Below are 23,199 nucleotides of genomic sequence, written 5' to 3'. Positions count from 1 at the left end.
CAGAGCGCCACCATCCATGGGAAGTTTCTGGCAGGGTAATGAAATCGCTCGCATTCTTGAGCTCCAAATTCTTTGCCCAAACACACCCCAGCATCTTTTCCAACGTTCCAGCAGAGCCACCTCCCCACCACTCAAGCTCACCATCCGCAGCTCCTCATCAGGAGCTCGCTGTTAGAGCCTTTAAGACACCCTGCTTAGACAGCACATCAATAATCCACACCTCCTCTATTTCATCACGTGCATATCTCAAACTGCCTAAAAACCCCTACGTGGAGTAGATGTCAAGGTAGCCTGACAAGAAAGCAAATTCACAATTACTTCCAGTTAGGAAATCATTGGGTAAACACCTCAGGACATCCAGCATGTTCCATCCCATGTTGCTGTAACTTTCCAGCTTGCTCTCCAGCAAGCCTAGGAAGCAGGTACCTTTGCAGGAAAACACAGGCTTCTCCTTTTTGCATCACCAAGTCACTCCTATTAACTGTTTCCAGGAATAACAAGACGCTTGGCATTTTCGGTCACATGGATTGCTACAGTCTGCAATGCAGTAAACTCGCTTTTTCTTCCAAAGCTTTGCCAAACCCACAGCCCTGTTTTTAAGTGAGGTTCTACCCTGATGCTACATGTTCCCACACCCCCAAACCAACTGTGGGTGCTCTGGTCACCATCCCAGTTTACAAGGGCAAAAGGAGGAGGTTTCTCACTGCAAACACCACTATACTCAACTGCCCTTTCCTCTTGCAACATCAGCACCCACAAAGCTGAGATCTCTCTCCTAGTCTCACATTGCCCCACCAATCTGTTCCGGGAGCACTCTTGCGAAGCCCAGGCCACTTACGACTGATGGACGCTGCAGTTGTAGAAAACAAAATCCACTGAGGCAAACTTCTTCCCCGTCTCTTTAGATTTCAGGTAGAGCTTCACCACTCGCTTGTCCCCTGGGAGAGACCCAGGCAGAAAAAGGCATCAGAAAGGACACAGTGCACAGCCCAGCATTCAGCCCCAGGCTTGTGATGGGCTGGAGGGAGCTGGGCATCACCACTCAGCCCAACTAACTAACAAAATCTCCCAAATCTAGCAATAAAAGGAGAAGTTCACCCACCCCCACTCAGCCACCAAACAGGCCAGCAGAGTCCAAGCACAGCTCTGAGCCCCTACAGCTAACTGCAACCTGCTGGCACGGAGGCAGGTGCCTTGGATTGTACTGGTGGTACTGAAGGGGAGCTTAACAGTTCTGGGGTCAGCAGAATGTTCTAGAGCCCATGGCCACCTACAAGACATCTGCCCAGGAATGGTCCGTAGGTGGGAATGAGGCCAGGGTGCCCAGGACTGGTGCACAGACCACCACAGTATCAGCAAGTAACTGTGCCCATGGCTTCAAGGAGAGCAAGGACCAGTTCCCCATAAGCAGCAATGTCCCTCTCCTCCCACACCCTGAGAACCCCAAGAACAAAAATTTCTTGGGGGCCGGGGATCGCTGTCACAGGAGGACTGTCCTCCTCCACAGCCCCCTGGCTGTGGGGCAACAAGGGGGAAAAGGTTTGTCTCGGGCTTTCTTCCCACCCCAGGGCACAAGCTCACCACGGCCCCTGGTGATGGGGATGACGTCCTTGGCAGAGGGAGAGCTGCAGTAGATCTTCCCGTCTTCAATGCGGCTCTCGGACTCAGTGAAGTCTTCGAAGGAGCAGTTGACTCCTGCTGAGAGGTCTGGGACGTTCCAGGCCTGCAGGACCAGCTGGGGAGAAAAGGCAAGAGCATCAACACAGATAACTAGCGAAAAAGACTCCTCCGTGTCTGCTATGTATAAGTCCAGCCAACAGAAAAGACCAGGGGTACGATCCCTCCTCCACCACCCACATGTGGTGGGGAGACCTGCTCTGGGCTTTTGCAGGCAAGTCCCATCCACAGACCTCCCCGCTCAGGCAAGGAGTGAGGGTTTAAATGGGTTAAAAGACAGAATGACTGAGAGACTCCCGTCCTCTGCCCTCGCCGTACCACAAGCCATTATACCTCACCTCTACAGAGACCAAGCACAGCATCGGGCTAAAGAGTATTTCGCGGACAGGCATCCGCTCCGGCAGAGCCGAGGAGGGGAGGAATCCACCTCTTCCTTCGCAAAGTCATTCCCAGGGTCAGCAGTTCTCACTTTACAAAACGCTTGCCTTATTTCTAATTTGAATTTTTCGCAGCTTCTAGCCATTAGTTCTTGTTATGCCTTTACTTGATAGATTAAAAAGCCCTTTAGTCCCTGATATTTGCTCCTTGTAAAGGCACTTATACTCTGTAATCAAGTCACCTCTTAATCTTCTTTTTGATAAGCTAAGCAGATTGAGCTCTGGAAGTCTCTCACTGCAAGGCATTTTCTCCAGCCTTCAACTCACTTACATGATGTTTACAGGAGGTTTTCAGCCTCCCCCTTTAAAAGCTGGACTCCCACCCGAGCACAGCATTCCCGTGTTGACCACACCAGACCTCCGTGCAGCACCCTGCCATCGCTCAAGGAGATAACCACCTGAGAGGTGAAAACGGCACCCCAGCTCCTAGCTTTGCCTGAGGAGCCCTGCAGCGAGAGCTCAGCCCCAGCACTGCTTTCCAGGACACCAGGCAAATGCCTGTCTTCTCCCTGTCGAACTTCAGACTTGGCAGTATCAAACCCCGCTTTGTCTGCTAAACCAGCCCCACTCAGACTCAACCGCTCTGCAGGGGAATCTCACCCTGTACAACCCCCCCGCCTCAGCATCCTCTGCAGGTCGCGTCTGCAGCCATCTCACATTTATCTCCACGTTACCAATGAACGTTAGCCCCTGCAGAAGCGCTTTCCAAACCGTTTCCATCCGGTGACAATTCCCCTCTGACGAGGACTTTTTGAGATCTGTCACAGAGCCAGTTCTTAATCCACTTAACACATGCTTTATCAATATTGTATAATGCTAATTTTTAATCAGAACGTTGTGTTGTACCAAGTCAAACGCCTTGTAGAAGCCTGAAAACATCACATCCCATCTTCTAATTCAAGTCATAATTTCATCAAAGAACAAAATGTGGTTTGTTTGACATAAAACCATGTTGACTGGCATTAATTATATTCCCATCCTTAATTCTTTATCAGTTGTATCCTGCACCCGTTTTTTTCCTTTAGTTTTTCTAAACCTGACATCAAACTAAGCGGTCTCTGACCATTTGGTCCTTTCTGCATCTGGGCAAAAAGAGCAGCATCTTTTCTGTTTCCTGGGCTATTCTCAACATTCACTTATTTATTACAAAGTCATATTATTACAAATATCCACAGGCCACGGAGCTCCTCAACCAACTTTTTTAGGACTCCTGAGTGCCAGATATCCAGACGTGGCAGTTTTCAAAACTTTATTGCTACTATATGCTGTTTCGTATTCTCTTCATGGTGCTAATGGCCTGGAAAATACTTCGGGAAAGTCCATCATCCTTTCTGTCTGCACAGAGAGAGCAGCGGGTTGTGCATAGAAGTCTCATCCCAAAACATCTACTGCAGGCCAGGGTCAGAGACAGGCTATTGAGCTAGATGGATCACTGGCCTGCAAACAGCAACTCTGATGCTGTTGTTTGTATTATGGAGAAATATTTATTGCTCGCTTGTGTCTTTTCTGAATAATCATCAACTGGTTTATTATCTCCATCAATAGGCCAGCCCTCATCAATGCCCTGCACTTTGCTATGTTTTATTTGTCTCGAACCTCTCTTCCCCTTTCTCTTTATTTGTCATATGCTCATTACTTATATTTAATTGCCGCTTCCCCAGCCGTTGCCTCCAGAGGGTCAGGAGGTGGCTGGGGGCGGTCCGCGGGCAGCAGAGGTGGCTTACCGGGACCTCCGACATGGTGACCGAGATGTTCTTCGGCTGGACAGTGAGCTGGACGCACTGCCGCAGGTCGGAGGCGAAGCGCTGGGGCTCGTCCGCCCGCTCGCACCGGTCCTTGCGCGAGCATCTGGAGGGGGATGAAACCGCCACGGTGAGGAGGAGAATCCCCCGAGGTCCTGCATGGCTCTGGGCTGACACCACGGCAAACAGACCCTTTGGCACGGAGGTGATGCCCAGCTAGGGACCTTGGGTGCCCGAGGCCTGTACGGGAGCTCTGCTTTCCCCTGGTGACAGCACTGGGGACTTCTGGGAAGTTTTCATATTCAGTTTTTCTTACCGGCACAAGGATGCCGAACCTGGGAGCCCATGGGCAGGATTAGCGGGCCCTGCCGGCATCTTCACCGTGCATGGGTGTTCACAAGCACAGCCTGGGCACTGCAGGAAGGGATGACGGATCCCTTGGACCGCTCCATCCCCCTGCATTTCGGGGCCAAAGTCGGGGAGAGTTGTCCCCAAGGAGACCAAGCAGTGGGGACGGACACAGTTTGCCAACCGTGGTTCGCTGGCGTGGCTTCCGGGACGATCCTGCGGTACTTACATGTTGTGGAGGACGCACCAGCCGCAGTGGGGGTCCCGGGAGCCTAGGCACAGCTCACAGCTCTCGTACTGCTCACAGCTCTCCACCGGCACCCGTGTCACCTGTGGGAAACAGGCAGGGAGTGCAGGAGGATGGACTGCGTGTCTCCCTGCTGTGCCCACACCTAGACCCCGCAGAGACAGACCCAGCACAGACTCACCCTGGCCCATTAGAGAGGAGGCAGCAGCAGGGAGCAGGCTGAGCCCCCCGCCATCGCCTGCTCTTCTCCCGGGCCCGGGCAGCACATTTGCAGGCCACACCTCCACCCCAGGGAGGCTTTTACCCCAACCAAGCTCCTTCCACCATTGCACCTTCGCAGGGTTGTGGGACCAGGCTGTGCCAGCTCAGCACCACACTGGCTCCCAGCACCGGCCAGGCACCCCGCAGCTGCTGCAGCCCTGCTCCGAAAGGGTTACCGGTCCTTTATTAATTGCTCCTCCAGATTTGATTAAAATCCCCTCATTCGTCGAGCCCTTCGAGCTCTGTTACAACTGTTCATTTAATTACTTTCCACCAGCACTCTGATAACACCGAGCCGTAGTAGGGAAGAGAGTGGGTTTTATTAAGGAGAGGGAAGGAGAGGGGAGGAGAAGGGGGGGGACGAGGAGGGGGTGCAGGAAGCAGGGAGCTGCCTGCTCACCCGCCACGAGGAGCCATCAGCACCAGGCAGCTGCCCGTGCCTGCTGCGCCTGTGCCTCAGTTTCCTCACTGCTCCCACAGGGCAGGACTCGCTCATTAATTAAAATTTGCAAACTTCTCTATCGAAGGCTAAATCCAGGGTGCCTTCTCTCCTCCCAGCTCAGCAGAGGATGGGCTCAGCATGATGCCTTCAGGGCTGGGGAAAGGCTGGCCAACCAGTACCCTCCTGTCTGCATACCAATGAGGATACCTGTAGCGTTCCCATTTGTTTGTCCCTAACATCACTTCAGGCAGGCGGTGGCGAGGGGGTCAGCAGCGGGTCCCCCCCAGGCAGACCCCGCACAGGCGCATGCCAATCCTAGCAATGACGGTGGCCCTTGGGGGAGATCCCCAGTCCAGCTCAGTGTAGCCGCCTCCCGCATCCACGTCTCCAACACCTCCCCTGCAGAGGGGAGGCTTAGCTGAGCCAGGCCAAGGAAGAAACACAGCCAAGGGACAGAAACACAGCCAGGACAGCTGCACAGGAGCCCAAAAACAGTTTCTGCCCCTCCTGGAAAGCTGCGGGTTTCCTGCAGCAGAGCAGAAACCAGAGACAGGCGCTGGGAGGAGGAGGGAAAGGGCTCTACTTTCCCCATGGGGCTGTCTAGACAAACCCACGGCCCTACTCCAGCATCCTTCCCCCTCCCAAGCCCTCAGGCTGGCGGCCAGGAGACCTGCTACATGCCAAGCTCAGCCATGGTCCCACCCGCACACACCTCTCCCGGGCAGAGCAGTGGAGATGCTGTGAGACACAGGGACGCCACGTCCCAGCACAGCTGCCCTGCATCACCCCACCAGGCACAGTACACATCCCCGCTGATGCTGGATCCAAAAAGTGCCACTGCCGTGGCACGAACCTGCTTCACCTGCTCCAATGCAGCCCATGGATGGATGAACTCACACCATCAAGCTCTCTGGCAGGTTGGGGATCACACAAACACTTGCAAAGCCAACCAAAACTTCTTGTCGTGAGCCCCGACCGCGCTGCCAGGATGGCAGTGCCAGATCCAGATTGCATCTGTACCTCCGGTTGGCTCAGCAGGAGCAGAGGCAGGGACCGAGGTGTGCATGCTGGGGTCTGGGGGCACACCATCCCCTCCACCCCAAGGTGCAAAAGCAGCCACCCCAGAGGAGAAAAAGCCGTTCAGAGCAAGGAGCTTCTGCTAACCTGCAAAAACCCTGCTCGGGAGGGGATGGCCGGAGCAAGGAGGAGGTTTATGGCCAGCTCCCTGCAGCAAGGAAGGGTCAGGCAGCCCTCAGCTCCTGGGGACCACTGGGATTTCAAGCAGCTGCTACTAACAATTAATGCCTGGGGCATGGCCCCAGCGAAGAGAGGAGCAGCAGGGCCACAGTCAGTGCCTTGGGGCAGTGTTTTTGCAGAGAGGAGCTGCCCCCGTGCCCTGGGACAGGAGTCTCCAGGCAGCCCTGACCCCAGGAAGCAAAGGGCAGACCCCGCCAGGGAGCTGCCTGAAAGGTTTCCCAGCACATGGGACTGCAGGCTGGGGTGGCAATGTGGGCTGCCAAGCCAGGAGAGCAGAGGGGCTGCCGTCCCCTCCCCTTACCTGTTTCTCGGTCATGGCGTAGATGTGCTGGCGGTCAGGACTCAGCACCAGGTCTCGCAGGATGGAGCTGCCCTCATGGGCCACGACATTCTCGTACTGCAGCACTTGGTGCTTCCTCTCGGCCGGCAAGTCCACCAGGATCTGCGGGGAGAGCAAGGCGAGGTGAGCATGGTCCCACATGCACCACAGCCCCCACCCAGGGAGTGGGATGGGGAATGTGCCCCGTTAGGGATGCCGTCCCTCTGTCCCAGACCAGCATGGCCACACCATGGTCACTGCAGCACAGCAAAGTAGCAGCCACTCTGCAAACTTCCCAACCCTTTCCAGAAGACCAAACTGCAATGTTTTCTTCCCTTTTTTGCATTTGCCTGGTGCATTTGCACCATGTTTATGCTGATGGCGTTCACCTCTCTCCAGGGAGGGAAGCCACATCCCTGGTTCTCACGCTGCACCCCCCTATGTGCTGCCCTGCTTCTCCCACTGCTGTTCAGCCCCAAAGCCTTTCCAACTTGCAGCATGGCACAGATAAGCCCCCAGCTTGCAGCAAAGCAGCAAACCCCATCTTGCTGCAGCGGTACCGAAAGCGGCTTGCACACTGCACCGCACTAAGCCCCAGCTAGGCAGGATGCTGCAGTGCACGCAGGCAGGGCTCCCGTCTCCCCATCCATCAGAGGAAATGCTTGGGCTCATGACTGGGGAAGTCAAGAGCGTCTCAAGGAAGCTGAGGGTCAAGAGAGGTTCAGAAAGCGCCTTTGTTCCCTGAGCAGGAACGTGGCGAGGCCTTTAATCCCCTTACGGCTCACAATTACGTTGAAGCTCTTCTTAAGTACACTGGTTTCTGGCTATACCAGCGATAACCACATCAGGAGGCACCACAGGGCTCAAGGCACCCACCGAGCAGGAGCTAAACTCGGCTGCGCTACTTGCCGTAACCTGATTGCCACCTCCGCGAGCGAGAGACACCTCCTGTTAATGCCATTGATTGTGATACCCCCAGATGCGGGCTGTCCCCTGGTACGGGGCAGCCTCAGGGGAGACAGTGCTGGAGAAATGGCTCAGTGGGTCTGGTCTGCTCCCATGAGATGGGATGGGGGCCACGCCAGCAGCTCATTCTGCCAAAAACCCAGCGGCAGGCGGAGAAGCAGCGTGCCCAGCGAGACAGAGCAAACGCTGCCCAGGATCGGCTCCACGCTGATGCTGGCACATGCAGGGAGCCAGTCTGGCACCCCCATCCGCAGGACTCGGGATCCCCCCACTGCACAGGGCCAAATGCACTGCTTTGAAGCACCCCCACAAAAGGCATCCCACAGCTCTGCCCTGATTATCGCACCCACTCCCACAGCCTGGCACAGCCATGCCCAAGCTCTTGTGCCCCCATGGCAGCCGCCCCCAGCACCCCAGCCGCCTCGTCCCCCTCCTGCAATAAATCGCTGCCGGCATTTGCATAGTTCCCAATCAGGAGGATACGGGCCGGGAAAGCAGCATCCCGGTGTGCAGCTGATTAGCATGGAAATGTATGCGGCTCACAAACAAACCGGGGCCCGTTTAATTAGAGCGGCGCCTTTGATTCACCGCCAGCCTCTTGCATGCACCAGCCCCGGATTATTTTTAGGCAGTTTTACAAAACAAATGTATTTAATTAAGAAAGAGACCCCTGAGCAACCAGAGAGTGACGAGTCCTGCACAGCAGTGAGCAAAGGGGCCGCCCTCTCCCCGGGGGACATGGCAACTGGGCTTGCAGGGCCATGCTAACTCTTGGGAGCCCACAGCACAGCCAAAAACCCCCTGTACGTCCTGCTGCAGGCCTGAAGAGCCTTTGCCATAACCCAAACTGGTCCTGGTACTTACCCGCCTTCTCAGCATCCTTTGCCAGAGCCCTACAGAGACTCTGCTCCCCATCACCCCCGCCCTGGGTACCACTGTGTGCTGGGGAACCCAGAGATGCCGAAAATCCATCCTAAAGACTCTGTCTGCCCTTTTGAGGTGGGGGAGGGGTGGGTGGGGGGGTGTCCTTCTGCCCAGGTCCAGGACGACATTTTCTCCTACTCCAAACATCAGAGGAGGTCAAGCCCCAGACACCTGCGGTACAGGGCCACGTGGCACCCCCTGTCCTGCAGTACCCCTTGCCCAGTGGTAGCCAGCATCATCCCCAGGACCCAACCCTGCCTCCCCACATCCCCTCGCAGGTCGCTCCCCTCCTAGCTTTCAGCTTCTCCCCTACAAAGTCCTGTCCAAGCCAGCTCTCTGGAGGAGGATAACATGGAGCATCCCCCCTCCCCAGTGAGGCACTGTCTCCCCTCCTTGCTACGGCAACATGACAAACGCACCTTTCCAACCCTTTTATGGGCTGCAGTTGCGGCACAGAAGAATCAATATAGTTTTACCCTGGTTCTAAAATAGATCTATGGCTGGATGTCGCGCTGGCAGTAATTTTTAACTAGCGGGGTAATTTCCCCATTACATTATTGCACTATGCAGTGCTGGGAAAGAGAAAGAGATGTATTAAAAAAAAAAACAACAGACATGAAGCACTTCCAGTTAATTTGAGGCTCCAGGAAGAACCTAAAAATACTCTCGGTAGTCAAACGGGGCTGGAGCCCAGCCTGCCACATGTCAGGGTGCTCTGGTGGGGGGCACTGGGCCACCCCAGGCATGCACATGCAGGAAACCCTTCTCTCCAGCACCTATCCACCCACTAAGGATGTTCTATAGGTGGGTTTGGGATTCAGGAAAATGAAATTTCGAAGACCTGGCAATCAAGCTGTTTTCTGGTTGGCCAAAAGGCAGGGCACGAGGCAGTTTCTGAGTAAGCTCATGTAGGCAAACCCATCCTGCCGCTCCCCCCCAGCACCAGGAGATGACCGGCAGACAGACCCCTACATCATCCCATACCAGGAGAACCTGACTGCCCACAGCACCCGCTGCCATGCAGGCAGAGGTGGGAACCCAGCATCAGGGCCTTTCCGGCGGGATTAGCCCGATGGGAACCTGCTCATCCCGGCTGGTGGGAAGGGGACGGGCTGTTTGGACCATAACATGGCGGAGCGGTGCATGGGATGCACAAGGTGCCTCCCATCTGATCTCTTACAGATGCTGGGAGGGACCGCTTCCCCCCCTCTCCCTGCACCCGCAGGGTAGCTGGGGGCAGGGAAAGGGGAAGAGGATGTGGTTTAATCAGAGCAGTCCCCCTCAGAAACACGCTCCTTCCTGCCCACCCTGCCTGCCTTCCCACCCGGGGGAAAAGACATTTACCATAAATAAATAAATAAATAAACCTATTAACCTTTCTCCTCATCCTGACGCTGATATAATTACCCAATACTAATAATCACTCACACTAATTTCTTGCTCAGGATTCCTGCCCTCGCTCTTGCCTGCCTCGGGCTGGCTTCAGGCAGTGGCTCGGCGGCGCTGCCTCCTGCAAGGGGCTGGCGGGAGCCCCAGGGGCGGCTGGACCCCAGGCCATGCTGAGGCAGAAGAGCAGGAGCGAGGGTCGGCTTGTTGGGCTGCTGCCTCGTTAAGTAAACAGAGGAGACCAGAGGCAAGAAATTACAAGCTCCCTGCTGGGGTAAGTCATCTCAAAGCAAGCCCGGAGGCTGCTCTGCCAGAAACCCACACGCACGCCCTCCCCACCCAAGCGAGGAGCCCACCCCATGGGGCGAGCACCCAGCACAGCTTCACTCTGAAGAGGGAAGGGTTTAAGAGCTGGTCCCCCAGAAGCCGAGCAGGCTGGTGGAGGCAGCGCAAGGCCAGGAAATGCAAAGGCATCTCACTTTACCAAGAGGTCCCTCGCCTTCCAGGCCAGCCGTGGAGAACTCCGGTAAAGGAACGATGAGGGAAAGGATGGCATGCAATGCTTCAACCCCCAGGCACCCCGATGTAATGAATGACTGCGGCACAGCATGCCCCGGCTGGGCAGAGGCAAAGTTCTCCCCCAGGAGGCCCAGAGAGGGTTCCTGGGTATGGTCTTGTCTTGGCTGGAGAAGGGAGTTGCCATCCCATACAGGTTTTGGAGGAGGAGAGCACATCGCCTTGCTAAGAAGCATGCAGTGGTGCAGGGTCACGGCCTGACAACAGCACCGGCCGGTCCTGCTGCTGCCTCAAGCCCAATGCTCCCTTCAAAGCTTGGCTCTCCTTTACAAAAGCATGATGCTGGAGCATCCAGAAGCTTCTGCAGGGCCCAGGCCCCACCACAGCCAGCACCAGTGAAGACCCTCTGCCCTGAGGAGCTGTACAAGACAAGGTTGGGACCTGAAACCCACGTGAAAGGCAAGGAGAAGCAAAAGCACCGGGAGGACAGAGACAACACATCAGAGGAGAGATGGCTCCTTTCATTGCAGCACGCTTGCTCCCCTGGGCAAGACGCCCTCCAGGCTTGTCCAGGTGAGGAGGCACCTCCCCACTGCCATAATCACTGCCCGACTGCCACTCACCAAACCACCAAGCGGAAAATCTCTCAACATCCTTACAGCCACCAGCAATGGGCACAAGGCAGAGAGGAGCATCTCCCCAGTGCCGCCTTCTGGAAAGACGAGCGATGAGAGGAACGAAGGGCAGCAGCTGTGACCTGGCGGCCACCCAGCGCTGACAGCGGGTCCAGAGGAGGATGGCAGCGGAGGACAGGGCTTTACAGCTCAGCCCAGGCCAGGGACGCCAGGCGGAGAGGGAAGGCAGCTGCAGACATGCCAAGGCTGCTTTCGGATTTAACATGCGCCGGCAGGGGTCTGGCCGGGGTTCAAGGGGTGCTGGGGTGGGCCACCGGCTCCCCACGGGACTGAAAACAAGCTCTCGGGGGCACATGTGGAAGGTCACCAAGAGACCCGGTCTCACCACAGGGGACACCCCTTAAGCCCACCATCGGGAAGAGGGGGCTCTTCACTGCCCCGCAACCGGTCCCCCCGCAGGGCTCTCCCACCCCAGCCCTCCATCTCCCCCCACCCTCCAGGGCTCTCAAGCCCCCATCCCGGGTCCCAAGCAGTCCCCTGCAGACCCCTCCTCTGGGCAAGAGAAGTGCTCAGCCACGCTTTATACTCTTATCTGTACAAGGCTGTGATTAATTCACAGCGGCTGGCAGCAGCTACAAGAGGAGGGCGCTTTTGCCCACCTGCCACACTTCAAAGGTAGGGATTTATCTGCCTGAAACACACTCCGCGGCCTTTTCATGGGGACCCTTTCCAGTTCCACAGGGCTTGCACGGCGCTGATGGGCAACACGAAAGAAGGGTTTATTTATGGGATTGCATTTCAAAGCCTCCCCCCTTCCTTCCCAACACTCACTGGGGGAAGTGGAGAGTCCCCCAGCCCCGGGGATGTCCATCGGGGACAGAGACTGAGCAGGGGGAATGAGACGGGGCTGCGAGGAGAGGATGCTGGATCAAGGTCCCTGTACCACCTTCACCCACGCCTTGGTCCCCCCTCCTGCCCCATCCTCTTGCTGGTGAACAGCTCTGTGGCACATCCCTGAGTTGGGAGAAAGAAAAAGCGTTGACATGTGCGGAGGGCAGAGCCCACCCCAGGACCAAAACCTTCCCCTCCCCATGCCACTGGTGCTCATGGCTCAGGCACCACTGAAGCCTCAGGCTCCCGCACCCAAACCAGTGGGTGTGCATCCCCGCTCCGCGGGAGCAGAGCCATGCTAACACCCCCAGCATTCTGCTTTGATTTTGGCACCGACCGCCCAGAGGGTAAAGGACAGAGCAAATAAAACCAGGAAAGGAGTGGGTCCCGGCAGAGCTGTCCTCCAAACCATGGGGCCACCTCCCAGAGACAACAGAGGCTCCACACAGCCCGGCCATCCTGGGGCGGGGGTGACAGCTGCCGGGTAGTGTCACACAACACCGGCTGAGGAGCCTACAGCCAGAAAGGGAGTATCCCGTGTCCAGCCGGGGGGGCTGGCGGGGAAGAGGGACCACCCCCCTGGGGTGCCAGCCTGCACGGCCTCTCCTGGCACGTGGCCTGGGCTCACCCCGAGGCAGCAGGCAGCATGGGGACGTGGACATCGGCTGCCCTTCCACATGCCTCACCCCTGCCAGCCGTCCCCCAGGGACCAGCAGCACAGGCAGCTGCTGCTCGCACGCCCCTCTTCAGTTTCCAAAGGAGGGTGAGGGGTTTAAAATGAAGTTCCTGGATCAGCTGCTCCGGGGGGGGAGGCACTCCTCTCCCCCAACCCACGCCGGGAAGGTACAGGGGCTACCCAGCGAAATGCAGGTCCGGGAGCAGCTGTGGGGCTGTGGCATCAGCTGTTTCGGGGGGGCACGGCTGATGGGGACGGGGGGAGCGTGCTGCCGGAGAGGGGGGCACCAGCATGCAAGAGCAGGGAGGAAGAGGGGGGAGGCGGCAGTGGCTCCTGCTCCCTCCCACTGTATTGCAGGTTACCAAACTTTGGTGTCCAGGGGGATGAGGATACACCTCCGGTTTTGCTCAGGCATTGAGAAAATCACCACCAGGAGAGCCCCGGCCATGCTTTACCAGAGTTCGCCGAGCAGTGCACCCAGCCAAAAGGGTACGGGCGGCCGGCAGCGAGGGCACAGACAGGGTTTTGGGGATGCATCTCCCAGAGGCTCGCAGCGAGGGCTGGGGACAGGAGGGCCTTGCAGAAACATCCCAGCTATGTGGGACATGCTGGCAGCTGGCACCTCGACTACCTCCGCTCCCCCTGGCTGGCCACCCTCCCCGCCGCCCAGCCAGCTGCCCGCACAGGAATGCACCAGCCGGGCGCGGATCAGACACATGCCTCCTCCCAGACGGGCAGGCAGCTGCCTGCTGCCGGCTGCTCGAAGCCTGCACGCCAGGGCCCTGCAGACATGGGTGCTGTCCTCCTGGCCTCCTCCACGGGGAGGAGGTTTTGCCAGCCCCTCGCATGGGGCTGGGATGCTCCTGCCTCATCACTAACCCACCGAAGGAAAGGGGCAAGATGAGCTGCCTACTTCCATTCAGTGAAACCCATTCACTTCATAAAGATGAATACAAGCAAGGCTTTCATTCCAGGCTCAACATTGCCCTGAGCCAGAGAATATTGGGACTTCAATTATATCAGTATAATAAAGCAAAAAACAAGGAGATACTTAATCTAAATCAATGCTCATAACAGCAACAAATGCCAGTGATTTGCCGACACTGACAGATATGACACCAGTTAATCTAACCAGTTTCAAAGCACATGTTATTACCAGTGCTGCATCCCCCGGCGATATCCTGAGCTCGGCCATACAGGCTGAGGACAGACACATTCACTGCACCTCTCCTAGGAGGTGGGGTGGGAATTGGATGAGGGCACTGGGGTTTGCCATAGAAGAGAGGGGAAAGGGGGAGGCAGGGGGGTGACCCTGCCCAGTGGGACCCTGAAACACAGCACCACCTTCCCCAAAACTCCTCAACTGCCTTTCTCTTTCACTCAAACTCATTTCCATCTTTTCCTCTCGTTCAGCCACCCACACAAGCAGTGCTCCCCTATGCTGAGCAGGCTTGGCAGAGCCAGCCAGACCAGCACCAGCCTACGCGGCACAGCACGGCACTGACCGGCCTCTCACCCACTGTCTGCAAACCTTCCCAAAACCGCCCCTTGACCAGGTCTCCGCGCATTGCTCCATCAGCAGGACAGGGAAGTACAGCCCAACACACTGCTCCAGCAATTTTGACAGAACTAAAACACTGCCAGAAAAATCTTTTCAACCCTTCTGTACCAAAACCGAACGCTGGAAAGAGTAAGCGAGTGCCAGGGCACCACACGGGAGCAGTGCCTTCACTGGAGTCAAACCCGGGTGCAGGAAGGACTGATGGAGGCAACGAAGCAGGGGGAGGAATTACAAGCATCCCCGCGTTTGGAGCCACACGGCGTGGGACGGGTTAAGGCACTTGCCCTGCTCCCCTCCCAGCAAAGCCCCAGGTCCTGTCGCAGTCCCCCCATCAGCCCCCAGCCCCACAGCTGCTCCAGAAGTCTCAAGCCATTGATTTCCCAGCTTTGCCCTTCAAAACTCTCCTGGCTCAGCGCCCGGTTCATATCGTCTAGTCACTCAGGAGCAAAATATCTCTATTATTATTGCAATTATTTCCCAATCAGCATCGCTCAGGGCTGAGGCAGTCAGAGGGGGGGGCCTCCGACAAGCGAATCGATGGGCAGCCTCTGCCCTGGGGGCTGCCGGGGACTGGGTGGGAGGCACTGGCAGCTGCCAAGCGGCACAGGGAAGAGTGCGCAGAGGGCGGGGGAACCCGGGGACCCCTCTGTGCGATGCCGTGGCCCAGCAGGGTGGCAGTCCTTTGTCTCTGCCATCCCTTGGCCGAGCAATGGCAATGCAAAATAACCTGTGCACGGAGTGTGCACGCAGCCACCGAACCCGCGCACTCTGGATGCAGTGCAAGGGCTTTACCTCCGAGGCACTTCACAGCTAAAGAGAACTGACGGGAGCTCCAGGGCATCCGCGGGGGCAGCACAGCAGCCACTGGGGCATCAATTCCCCAGGGAGGGTGCGATGGAGCATCCCAAAACTACCCCTCCAGCAGCACAGTGCCTGCACCCGGCTGTGCCCTCTCCAGCGTAAACGCACAGCGAAACCCCAGCGCCAGCACCTCACTGCAGACATGTCCCTCTCAAGGGAGGGGAGCGCAGGTGGGTAAGTGAGTCCTGCTGTTTCTCAAGCCACAGGAAGAGAGGAGGGAGCTGTGGAGGCAGGAGAGCCAGGTAATGGATGGGGAAGGAATTTTAGCCCTGCAAAATGAAAGGTAAGGACAGAAAAAGGACACAGCAAAATGGGATGGGGACCTTCTCGCAAAATGGGATGGGGACCTTCTCGCAAAATGGGATGGGGACCTTCTCACTGCATCCCACTGTTCCCCTCTACGTAGGAAAAAGCCCTGGGTGACAGCAGTGAAGGGCAGAGCACATCACAGAAATACAGAATTATTTTTTCCCCCATTTATTAATTACTGTCAGCATCCCAAGTGTCCCAGCAGACCCCGGGTGCACTGAAGCCATGGCAATGTGTCACCCTCCCGGCTCCCACGGGACTCAGACTGCATGTGACCAGCCTGGGGTGAGTTAATACCTAAACATCCCAGAGAAGTCCCTGGGAAGAAAGCTCTCGCCTGAAGGACTCTACTCAGTTTTCCAAAAGCCATTCCTTCACTGCCAAGGCACCGGCTCCTCCAAGGAGGCCGCATCCTTCTGTCCCATAGGGACCAGCCCAGACCCTTGGCTACCAGTCTCCTGCCATGCACAGCCCATCGCTGGCTGGTGAGCAGAACAGACACAGAGCCATCATCCCCAGCCTCTCCACAGCTTAGAAGTTGCTGTTTCTCCTGAAAATCCAAAGCACCACTTATTTTCCTCTTAACAACACTGCTTAGCTCAACAGGGCATCACAAGTGCCCCTTCCCAAGCCTTGCCACACTTCTGACCATGCAACCAGACCAAGATAACCCCCACACGAACACCGAGGGCTTGTCCCACTACCCTCTCCTCACTTGGGACATGCCTACAGCCAGGGACTCAAACCCCCGCTGCCTGCCAGCAGCAATGGGGATGCTCCCCTTTCCAGATCTCCATCAGGGATCCCAAAAGGCAGGGAGGAGGCAGTAGGGCTTCGTCAGGGATGCGGCAGGGAGAAACGACAGGCTCCCAGGGCTGCAGCACAGCTGGAGATCAGCTGGATCCTTCCTCCTCCCTCAGCTCCAGGAAAATAGCTGTTTCCTTCCTGGTCCCTAAAACAACACAGCAGCAAGAGAGGAGCTGCCTGAGGACAAGGCAGGGGCTGTCAGTCTTGCAAACAGAGGAGCCAGTGGCAGGAAAAGCCCACACAGGGGAGGCTGTGGAGGGACGGAACCTGAGGGGAAGGTCTGCTTCAGGGTACAACCCGTGGTCAGGTCCCCTCCCACCCCAGCGCCCACACCAGCAGCCCCACGCACAGATTCAGCACCAGCCAAGCCCCTGTTTCAGTAGGGCAGCCTGTGCAGCCCTCCCGGGCTGCTGTACAGGGCACCATGGCTTGCATCTAGATTTATCCATCCATCAGACTTTCCTCTGGAGCCATACATCCCCCAGCATAACCCCACAAACTCCAAGGCATTCTGCAACCCCATCTCAGCAGCTCCAAATCCATTCAGCTCCAGCCGCGTAAGTGCACCAGCCGTTACCTCCACGGCATACAAGCCGAAAGCCGTTTGCTGCAGCAATACATTGCAGCAAGGGGGATATAACGCGGCCCATTCACCTCCGCCCAGGGAGAAGGGCAACACTGACTGCATAGGGGGGATTTGGCTTCACCCGTTTAACACCAGCTTTGATCCCATCCTACCTATCAGGCCACTTGTTACCACAGCTCTGGGCTGTCCTGGTGTTTTCTCTTCACAGACAAATCACACCAGACTACACAGGAAAAGCTGACAAGCAATAAATAATCAGGGTCTCAATATCACAGGGCACAGTTACAACATTAAATATTAACAGCCAGCACAGGCAGCAGGACTGGACACACAGAATCTCTTACAAATTCAATGACAAAATCATACACTGCATGATATACTTCATGGGAACATAACCCATGGCATCAGGAGGAGGCGGAAAGCTACAACCACGCTTTTTTTTTTCCTTTCTTTTTTTCTTTTTAGATCAACATCTCTGCTAATTGACACGCCACGATCAAAGCTCCAGGCTCTGCCTTTCCTCATGAAACAGTCCCTGCTCCAAACATAAGCACCTCCAAGATTGGAGGAGAAATCTTCCACTGCTCCATGCTCGGTGTTCCCGGCAGTAACAGCCAGGTAAGCCTGGCTTCGGGGTCAGCGCAACGGAGAGCGCCTGCAAATACTTTGCTTCAGATACACACAGACCCTCTCACTCACTCCACCTTGAGCTCTTGACATGTGTGCTAAAATTCCCTGCTCTCACCTTTTGTTTACATTTTAAGGCTTCGTTCCCACACCCTAAACCTCTGGCCTTCCTACAGCATCTCCAACCCTGAAAGCTGCATCCCTGACTACACTACACCCTTCTCCGCATCTCCATAAAGCCAGGGAAAACCTATGGGGCCGCGGCTCCCCACCGCGCAGAACTTGGAGTGAGGAAAACCACTTCTCTGCAGTGGGCTCTCTGTTCAAAACCAGGATGAAAATTAGGCTCTTCAGTCTGCCGATAGGAGCAATTTCGAAGGAGAGATTGAGAAGATTTAAATATAGAGATCGCTTTCCCCAAGGATGCTGCTCAAGATATTTAAGAGCTCAGGTTTTACATGCCATGGATTTCCTTTGGCACCAATGCAGAACTCCCTGCCCCGCTTCTCCAGGCAGCAATCCCTTCTTCAGGCTGTCAGGGAACGCCGGGTCCCATCAGCTAACACAGATCACGACAGTGACTGCAGGGCTCATGCGGGAGGTAAACTGGGGTGCAGGGGGACTGGAGCCCACCCGGAGCTTTCCAGGTATAACAGCACCCGGCCACAAATTCTTGTAACCCCAGCTCTTGCAGGTCCGTGTGATGGGAAATGAAAAGCCCAGCTAATTCTAAATAAAGGACCCCTGGGCATGCGGGGCTGTTCCCTGAAAGCCCAGCTCTTGCTAAGACCAGACCAGAGCACACGCTGCATTCAAAACCAAGTTCTCAGAAGATCTTTGAGGAACACCTGTCACCCTCCCCACCGCTGCCAGGGGACCTCAAGCGGAGCTGCTACCCGCCGTGACTTGCCAGCACCATGCCCAAGGAGCTGCTCCCAGCCGGGGATGCAGGTTGGCAGCCAGCAACCTGGCAAGTGATGGGCAAGCAGCAAGCACGGTCAGACCTAACCGGCCCGATGCTGGAGGGAGCAGAGATGGGGACAGGCAGACAGCCCCTGGGTAAACAGCTTTATCCCAAGATGCAACCCTGGCAGGCACCCGTCGCACGCCTGAATATCTGTAGAGGGAGGCCAAGGGGTGGGAAATGATGTTAATTAAAGTTTTAATTACTGTAACCAAACGAGTAGTATAATTACTTTATTCTCACAGAGACTTCAAACTGATTAAGGACCACGTGCACAATCTTCGGGTTGATGTGGTTTTTAATTAAACATGCCATCAAAGACGGTGAGAGGGGCAGGCAGGACGATGGCTCAGCCCTGCCTGCTCCCGCCTGGAACCCCCGGAGCCCTCATTCAAGGCAGGAGCCCAGGCTGGCAGAGACATGAAGGTCAAGAGCAGCAACTAGTGCAAAGGCCAAAGATAGCTGCTTTAGGTTAAGACTGAAGTCAGGGGGATGCACACAGGTGTCTTGAAGGAGAAGCTCCTCTCCTATACATCGGCCCTCAGCTTCACATTCCCCCAAAACATCTACCTTTACAAACATCTCCAATACAACTCCACACAGGCCCCAAAAATATTAATGAACTGGTGCTGCCAACTGGAGGAAATGATTAAAAAACAATTTTGCAAAGGTATCCTTTTCAAATAATAATAATAATACTAAAAGACAAAGCAGTAGAAATTAAATTCCCAGTCCCCTACCTCAAATAAATAGTATCAGAATTTGAAATGAGACATAATTACCCCAGCAAGGTTAAAGCCGCTAATGCACGCGGAATACAGAATCACCATCCATCATAATCATATCTCGTATCGCAGCCATTATTTATAATTAGGAGGCACGGTTTAAAAAACACATAAAGACGCCCATGCAATGCAGTAATTCTTCTGTTATTGCTCCTGGAGGGCCAATCCTGCTCCGACTTGTAGAGTCCAGGATCAGACGAAAGTAATTCCCCAAACCCCCCAAAAGTCATTCCCAAAAAGCTCCTTGCCAGGAATGGAAACCCACCTCAGCCCACCTGCAAGCCCTGCCTAAGCGCCGGGCTGGCGGCAGTAGGACACAGCCAGGCTGTGCTGGATCTCTCCCAGGCATTTCAAACCCAAGCAGGCTCACAAGGCATCCACATAGTCCTTCTCCCTTAACTATACTGAATTTATATTTTTTTCCCCAAATGCCAGAGCAGGAAGAGCAGAGCTGAGCAGACACTGGAGCCACAGCCCGGCTCAGCGAGGCGATGGCCAGCCTGCTGGGCTTTGCCCAGGCTTTCTCGCCTGCTGGGTGGTTTGTACCTATTTTTAAAACTACAGAATGAGTTACAGGAGAAGCTGGGGAAACCGAAAGCTAACCCCAAAGCTGCTGAAAGCGGCCCTCCTCTGAAGCGCAGGCTTTGCAGGCTGCCCCCGTGTCCCAGTGAAGTATTAACAAGCTCCCAGCAAAGCAGGAGGAAATTCTGGGAAGTCCACAGACAGCAGTGCCTACACAGCGGAGCCCAGCTCTCGAGGTACCTACCTCCAAATCCCTTCTCCTCCCAGCAACGAGGAGCAGCGAGTCTGCAGCCCCACAGGAACATGCCATAGCTCCAGCACACGCAAGCACTGAAGCCAGAGCAAAGCCCTTACACAAGAAAGCACAAAACACCGGGATGTGGTGGGGTACACAGCTGGTTCAGAGCCCCAAGAGTCTGGGAAAGGTGGTTTTGCACACTTCGGTGGCAAACTAGAAAGCAACAGCAGTTGGAGAGGGTGTCCCGGGGACACAGAGCCATGATGGCAGAGGCTACAACAAAAGCCCAGGGATGAGACCGCGGAAAGGACAGACACACGCATGCACACATGTATGTAAATCTAAGCTACAGTGGCTTTGGAGAAGGTAAAGCAAGCTGGGGTAAGGACAGGGGACAGCTGAGGCACAGCCAGAGAGGCACAAGTCCCCAGCAGAAGTAGCCCCGAAAAGGAGCTCAGCCCCACCACTGGCTGCAAGTGGCCCAAGGGAAACAGCCAAAGCCGGCTCACCCCGCCAGTCTCATGACTCTTACTCACAAGCAGAGCTGCACTTTCTCAGAAGTTTCATTAAGCTGTAAAACAAGAAAAAAACAACAAGGGGGGGGGAAAAAAAAAAAAAATCAAGAAAAAGCCAGCTCGCAAATGCACGTACAAACACACGCTTTCCAGAACCCAGGAAACATGTTTCTAATGAAGGTTGCTGCAAACATAGCGAAACACCAGCCGGAGTTTCCATCTAGGGTCCCTTTACCAGAGGTGCTGTGTTCCTGCAGCACGAGAGAAAAATGGGCACAGGGGGTAGCTGGCAGGGGACACATCCAGAGATAGGGGCTCTGTGCAGAGCAACACCATGCTGCTGCCACCACGGAAGGGGGGGGGGATGAGCCTTTTTGGGGTTCAGCCACCGTACCCATCCAGCTGTCAGCTCTCCGGGGCAGGTTGTCTTCTCGCATGGTGGGTACCAGCCTATGCATCCCATCATGAATGATCGCTCTGACCTCCAAGGCTGCATGCAGGGGATGTGGGGCATCTCCTGGGCTTGCCCTGAGCATTTTCCAGCTCCTCCTCTATTTCAGACAGCCAGCGCGCTGCCCAGCATGCCAAAGATCAGGCCAGTCTTGCAGGATCAGATAAGTTTGGGGAAGACCACCTCGGGATGCTGGAGAGGGGATGCTCCCCACGGGGTTATGGAGGAGGAATACTGCAAAGCCAAAGGGGACTGGGTCATCCCCTCGCAGCCAGTGCCTCCCCAGGCCCTGAAATGGCCATCAGCGCCTTGCCGGACTCTGGCTGCCGTCCTTCAGCTGTCTCAGCCCCGATGGCACACGCTAGAAGGACTTTTAACATTAGTGGTGGCGAGTTTACCACAACCAAAAGGAGCAGAGAGAGGAGGAGGTGCTTTGCAGGACCGGGCAGAGGATCACTATTTGCCCTTCCAAGTGCTGAAAACTAATCCCCCCTTCCCCCTTTTCATCCCATTGAAAACTTGACAGAACCTCCTAGCGCTTTGCAGTTGAAATTGGCAGGTCTTAAATTAATTGACTGCAATTTTACACAACAACATGTTTAGCTGCGAGCTGGCCCACGGCCCGCTTGGCTCGCCACCGCTCCCCAGACACTTTTCAAGCAACCTCCAAAACTTCATAACACATCTAAGGCGAGGCGAGCAGGCTGCCAACGTGACCCGCTCCCTGCCAAAAACCAGCCCTGCCTCCCCGCGCCCCCACCCCGACCCTGCTCCAGATCCTCCAGTGTTTTCCCCCATTCTCGTTAATGGCTTATTAAATTATTCTCATCGTCTCTGAGGATTTTTGCTCCTCCAAACGGCAAGGAGCACAGGGCGGGCTGGGTTACGGGCCCACTGCTTTGCCATGGAAACGGCAGCAATGGGACCGATGCGTGCAACAGGGGCGAGAAAAGTCAGGGGTTTTTTCTTATTTCGATCCACCCTGACGCATTCCTGCTCTCCTTCAGCTTACTACCCCAAAGGATGAAGCCCGAAGTAGAAGACAACGACGCAGTGGCAGGTCTGCAACGTACCCATCTGGGACTGGGTGCTTGGTGTAATGCAAAAACACACAACCCCAGCGCCCAGGAACAAGATGGCGCCTGCAACCCACCTCCAACCCACCCGAAAAACAACTGTGCTCTTCTTAGAAGAGGGTCTGAGCTGGCATCATCACTTGCACGGAGCCTGCCTGCAACCCAGCCCCTAAAACGCAGGGCTGTTCCCGCCTGGTCCCAGCTCAAGGTCTCTGAGCCTCCCCGCGAGCTCCCGCGAGATGCTGCCGCCGCCTCAGCCAAGTGCAAGCCCCAGCGATGAGTCAGCCCCGGCTCCCAGCCCTAACCTAATCCCGTCCCCGGTGCCGGGCGGCTTTCCAGGGCATGTCCGCAACATGAAAGACGCGCTCTCGCCACGCTGCCGGGTCGAGAGCCGGAGGAGGAGAGGGGAGGATTGCTCCGGCTCTGCCTAGGACTTGGGTCGAGCAGCTGATGCTCTGCTAAAGCCAAACTGGGGGTGGGTTGTTTGTGTGATTTCATTGCTTGAACAAACAGAAACATCCTGTATGTGATTAAGAGCCTTTATGAAAAACACACCAGCGCCGAGCCCCGCAGCTGGGGCCAAAGGTATGGCTGTGGCTGGAAGGCAGCGCGCAGCAGGGCTCAGCCGCACTGGAGTGAGCGGAGCTTTGAGGTAGATTCACACAGCCACAACATCCCAGGGATGTTTCAGGCCACGCACGGAGACAGACATCCCCCCTAGGAAATCATCTCCCACATAAAACGTCCCTTTTTTCACGCTAACCTTCCCAAACCCTCACTCGCTCTAGGGAGCAAGAGGCGCAGCAGGGTTACTAACAGCCCACAAGCCACAGACGATGGCTGCACGGGGAGAGGCAGCCAAGGCGCTAACATCACCCTGAAGCATTAATTCTTTCCTTTATCACCTTCTGCCCCAGGATATCAAAGTACTCCGCGCATGCCTATAGCTTGCTCCTCCTTTTGGCTGCAGGCATTGCCATCCGCAGATGACACGGAGGAGAAACAGGCGACGCAGGCAGGAGAAGCGAACTGACCACAGTCCACCCCACCCCCCACCCCAAAAAGGGAGGACTCCAGCTCCTGCCAAAAAACAGGACTTGCCTGGACTCGTGCGGCCGTCACCTCCGCAGCCCCTGCCCTCCACTCCGGCAGAGCTGCCTCTGGGGAACCGCG

The 23,199-nt window shown here is 55.9% G+C and overlaps 1 protein-coding gene across 1 annotated transcript in view; it reads right to left on the bottom strand.

Moving 5' to 3' along the window:
* The window catches only part of PLXNA1 (plexin A1), a 119,939-nt gene that overhangs the window by 59,831 nt on the left and 36,909 nt on the right, over positions 1 to 23,199 (bottom strand). The window contains exons 4-8 of the mRNA XM_076346395.1: positions 6,713 to 6,853; positions 4,434 to 4,534; positions 3,839 to 3,962; positions 1,582 to 1,735; positions 839 to 938 (exon numbers count right to left, since the gene is read on the bottom strand). Coding sequence (XP_076202510.1) covers positions 839 to 938; positions 1,582 to 1,735; positions 3,839 to 3,962; positions 4,434 to 4,534; positions 6,713 to 6,853 — 620 coding nt within the window. The remainder of the gene's footprint in view (positions 1 to 838; positions 939 to 1,581; positions 1,736 to 3,838; positions 3,963 to 4,433; positions 4,535 to 6,712; positions 6,854 to 23,199) is intronic.

This window comes from Aptenodytes patagonicus, chromosome 8 (genome assembly GCF_965638725.1).
Source record: "Aptenodytes patagonicus chromosome 8, bAptPat1.pri.cur, whole genome shotgun sequence".
Lineage (NCBI taxonomy): Eukaryota > Metazoa > Chordata > Aves > Sphenisciformes > Spheniscidae > Aptenodytes > Aptenodytes patagonicus.
This window is presented reverse-complemented; position numbering and strand designations above follow the sequence as displayed.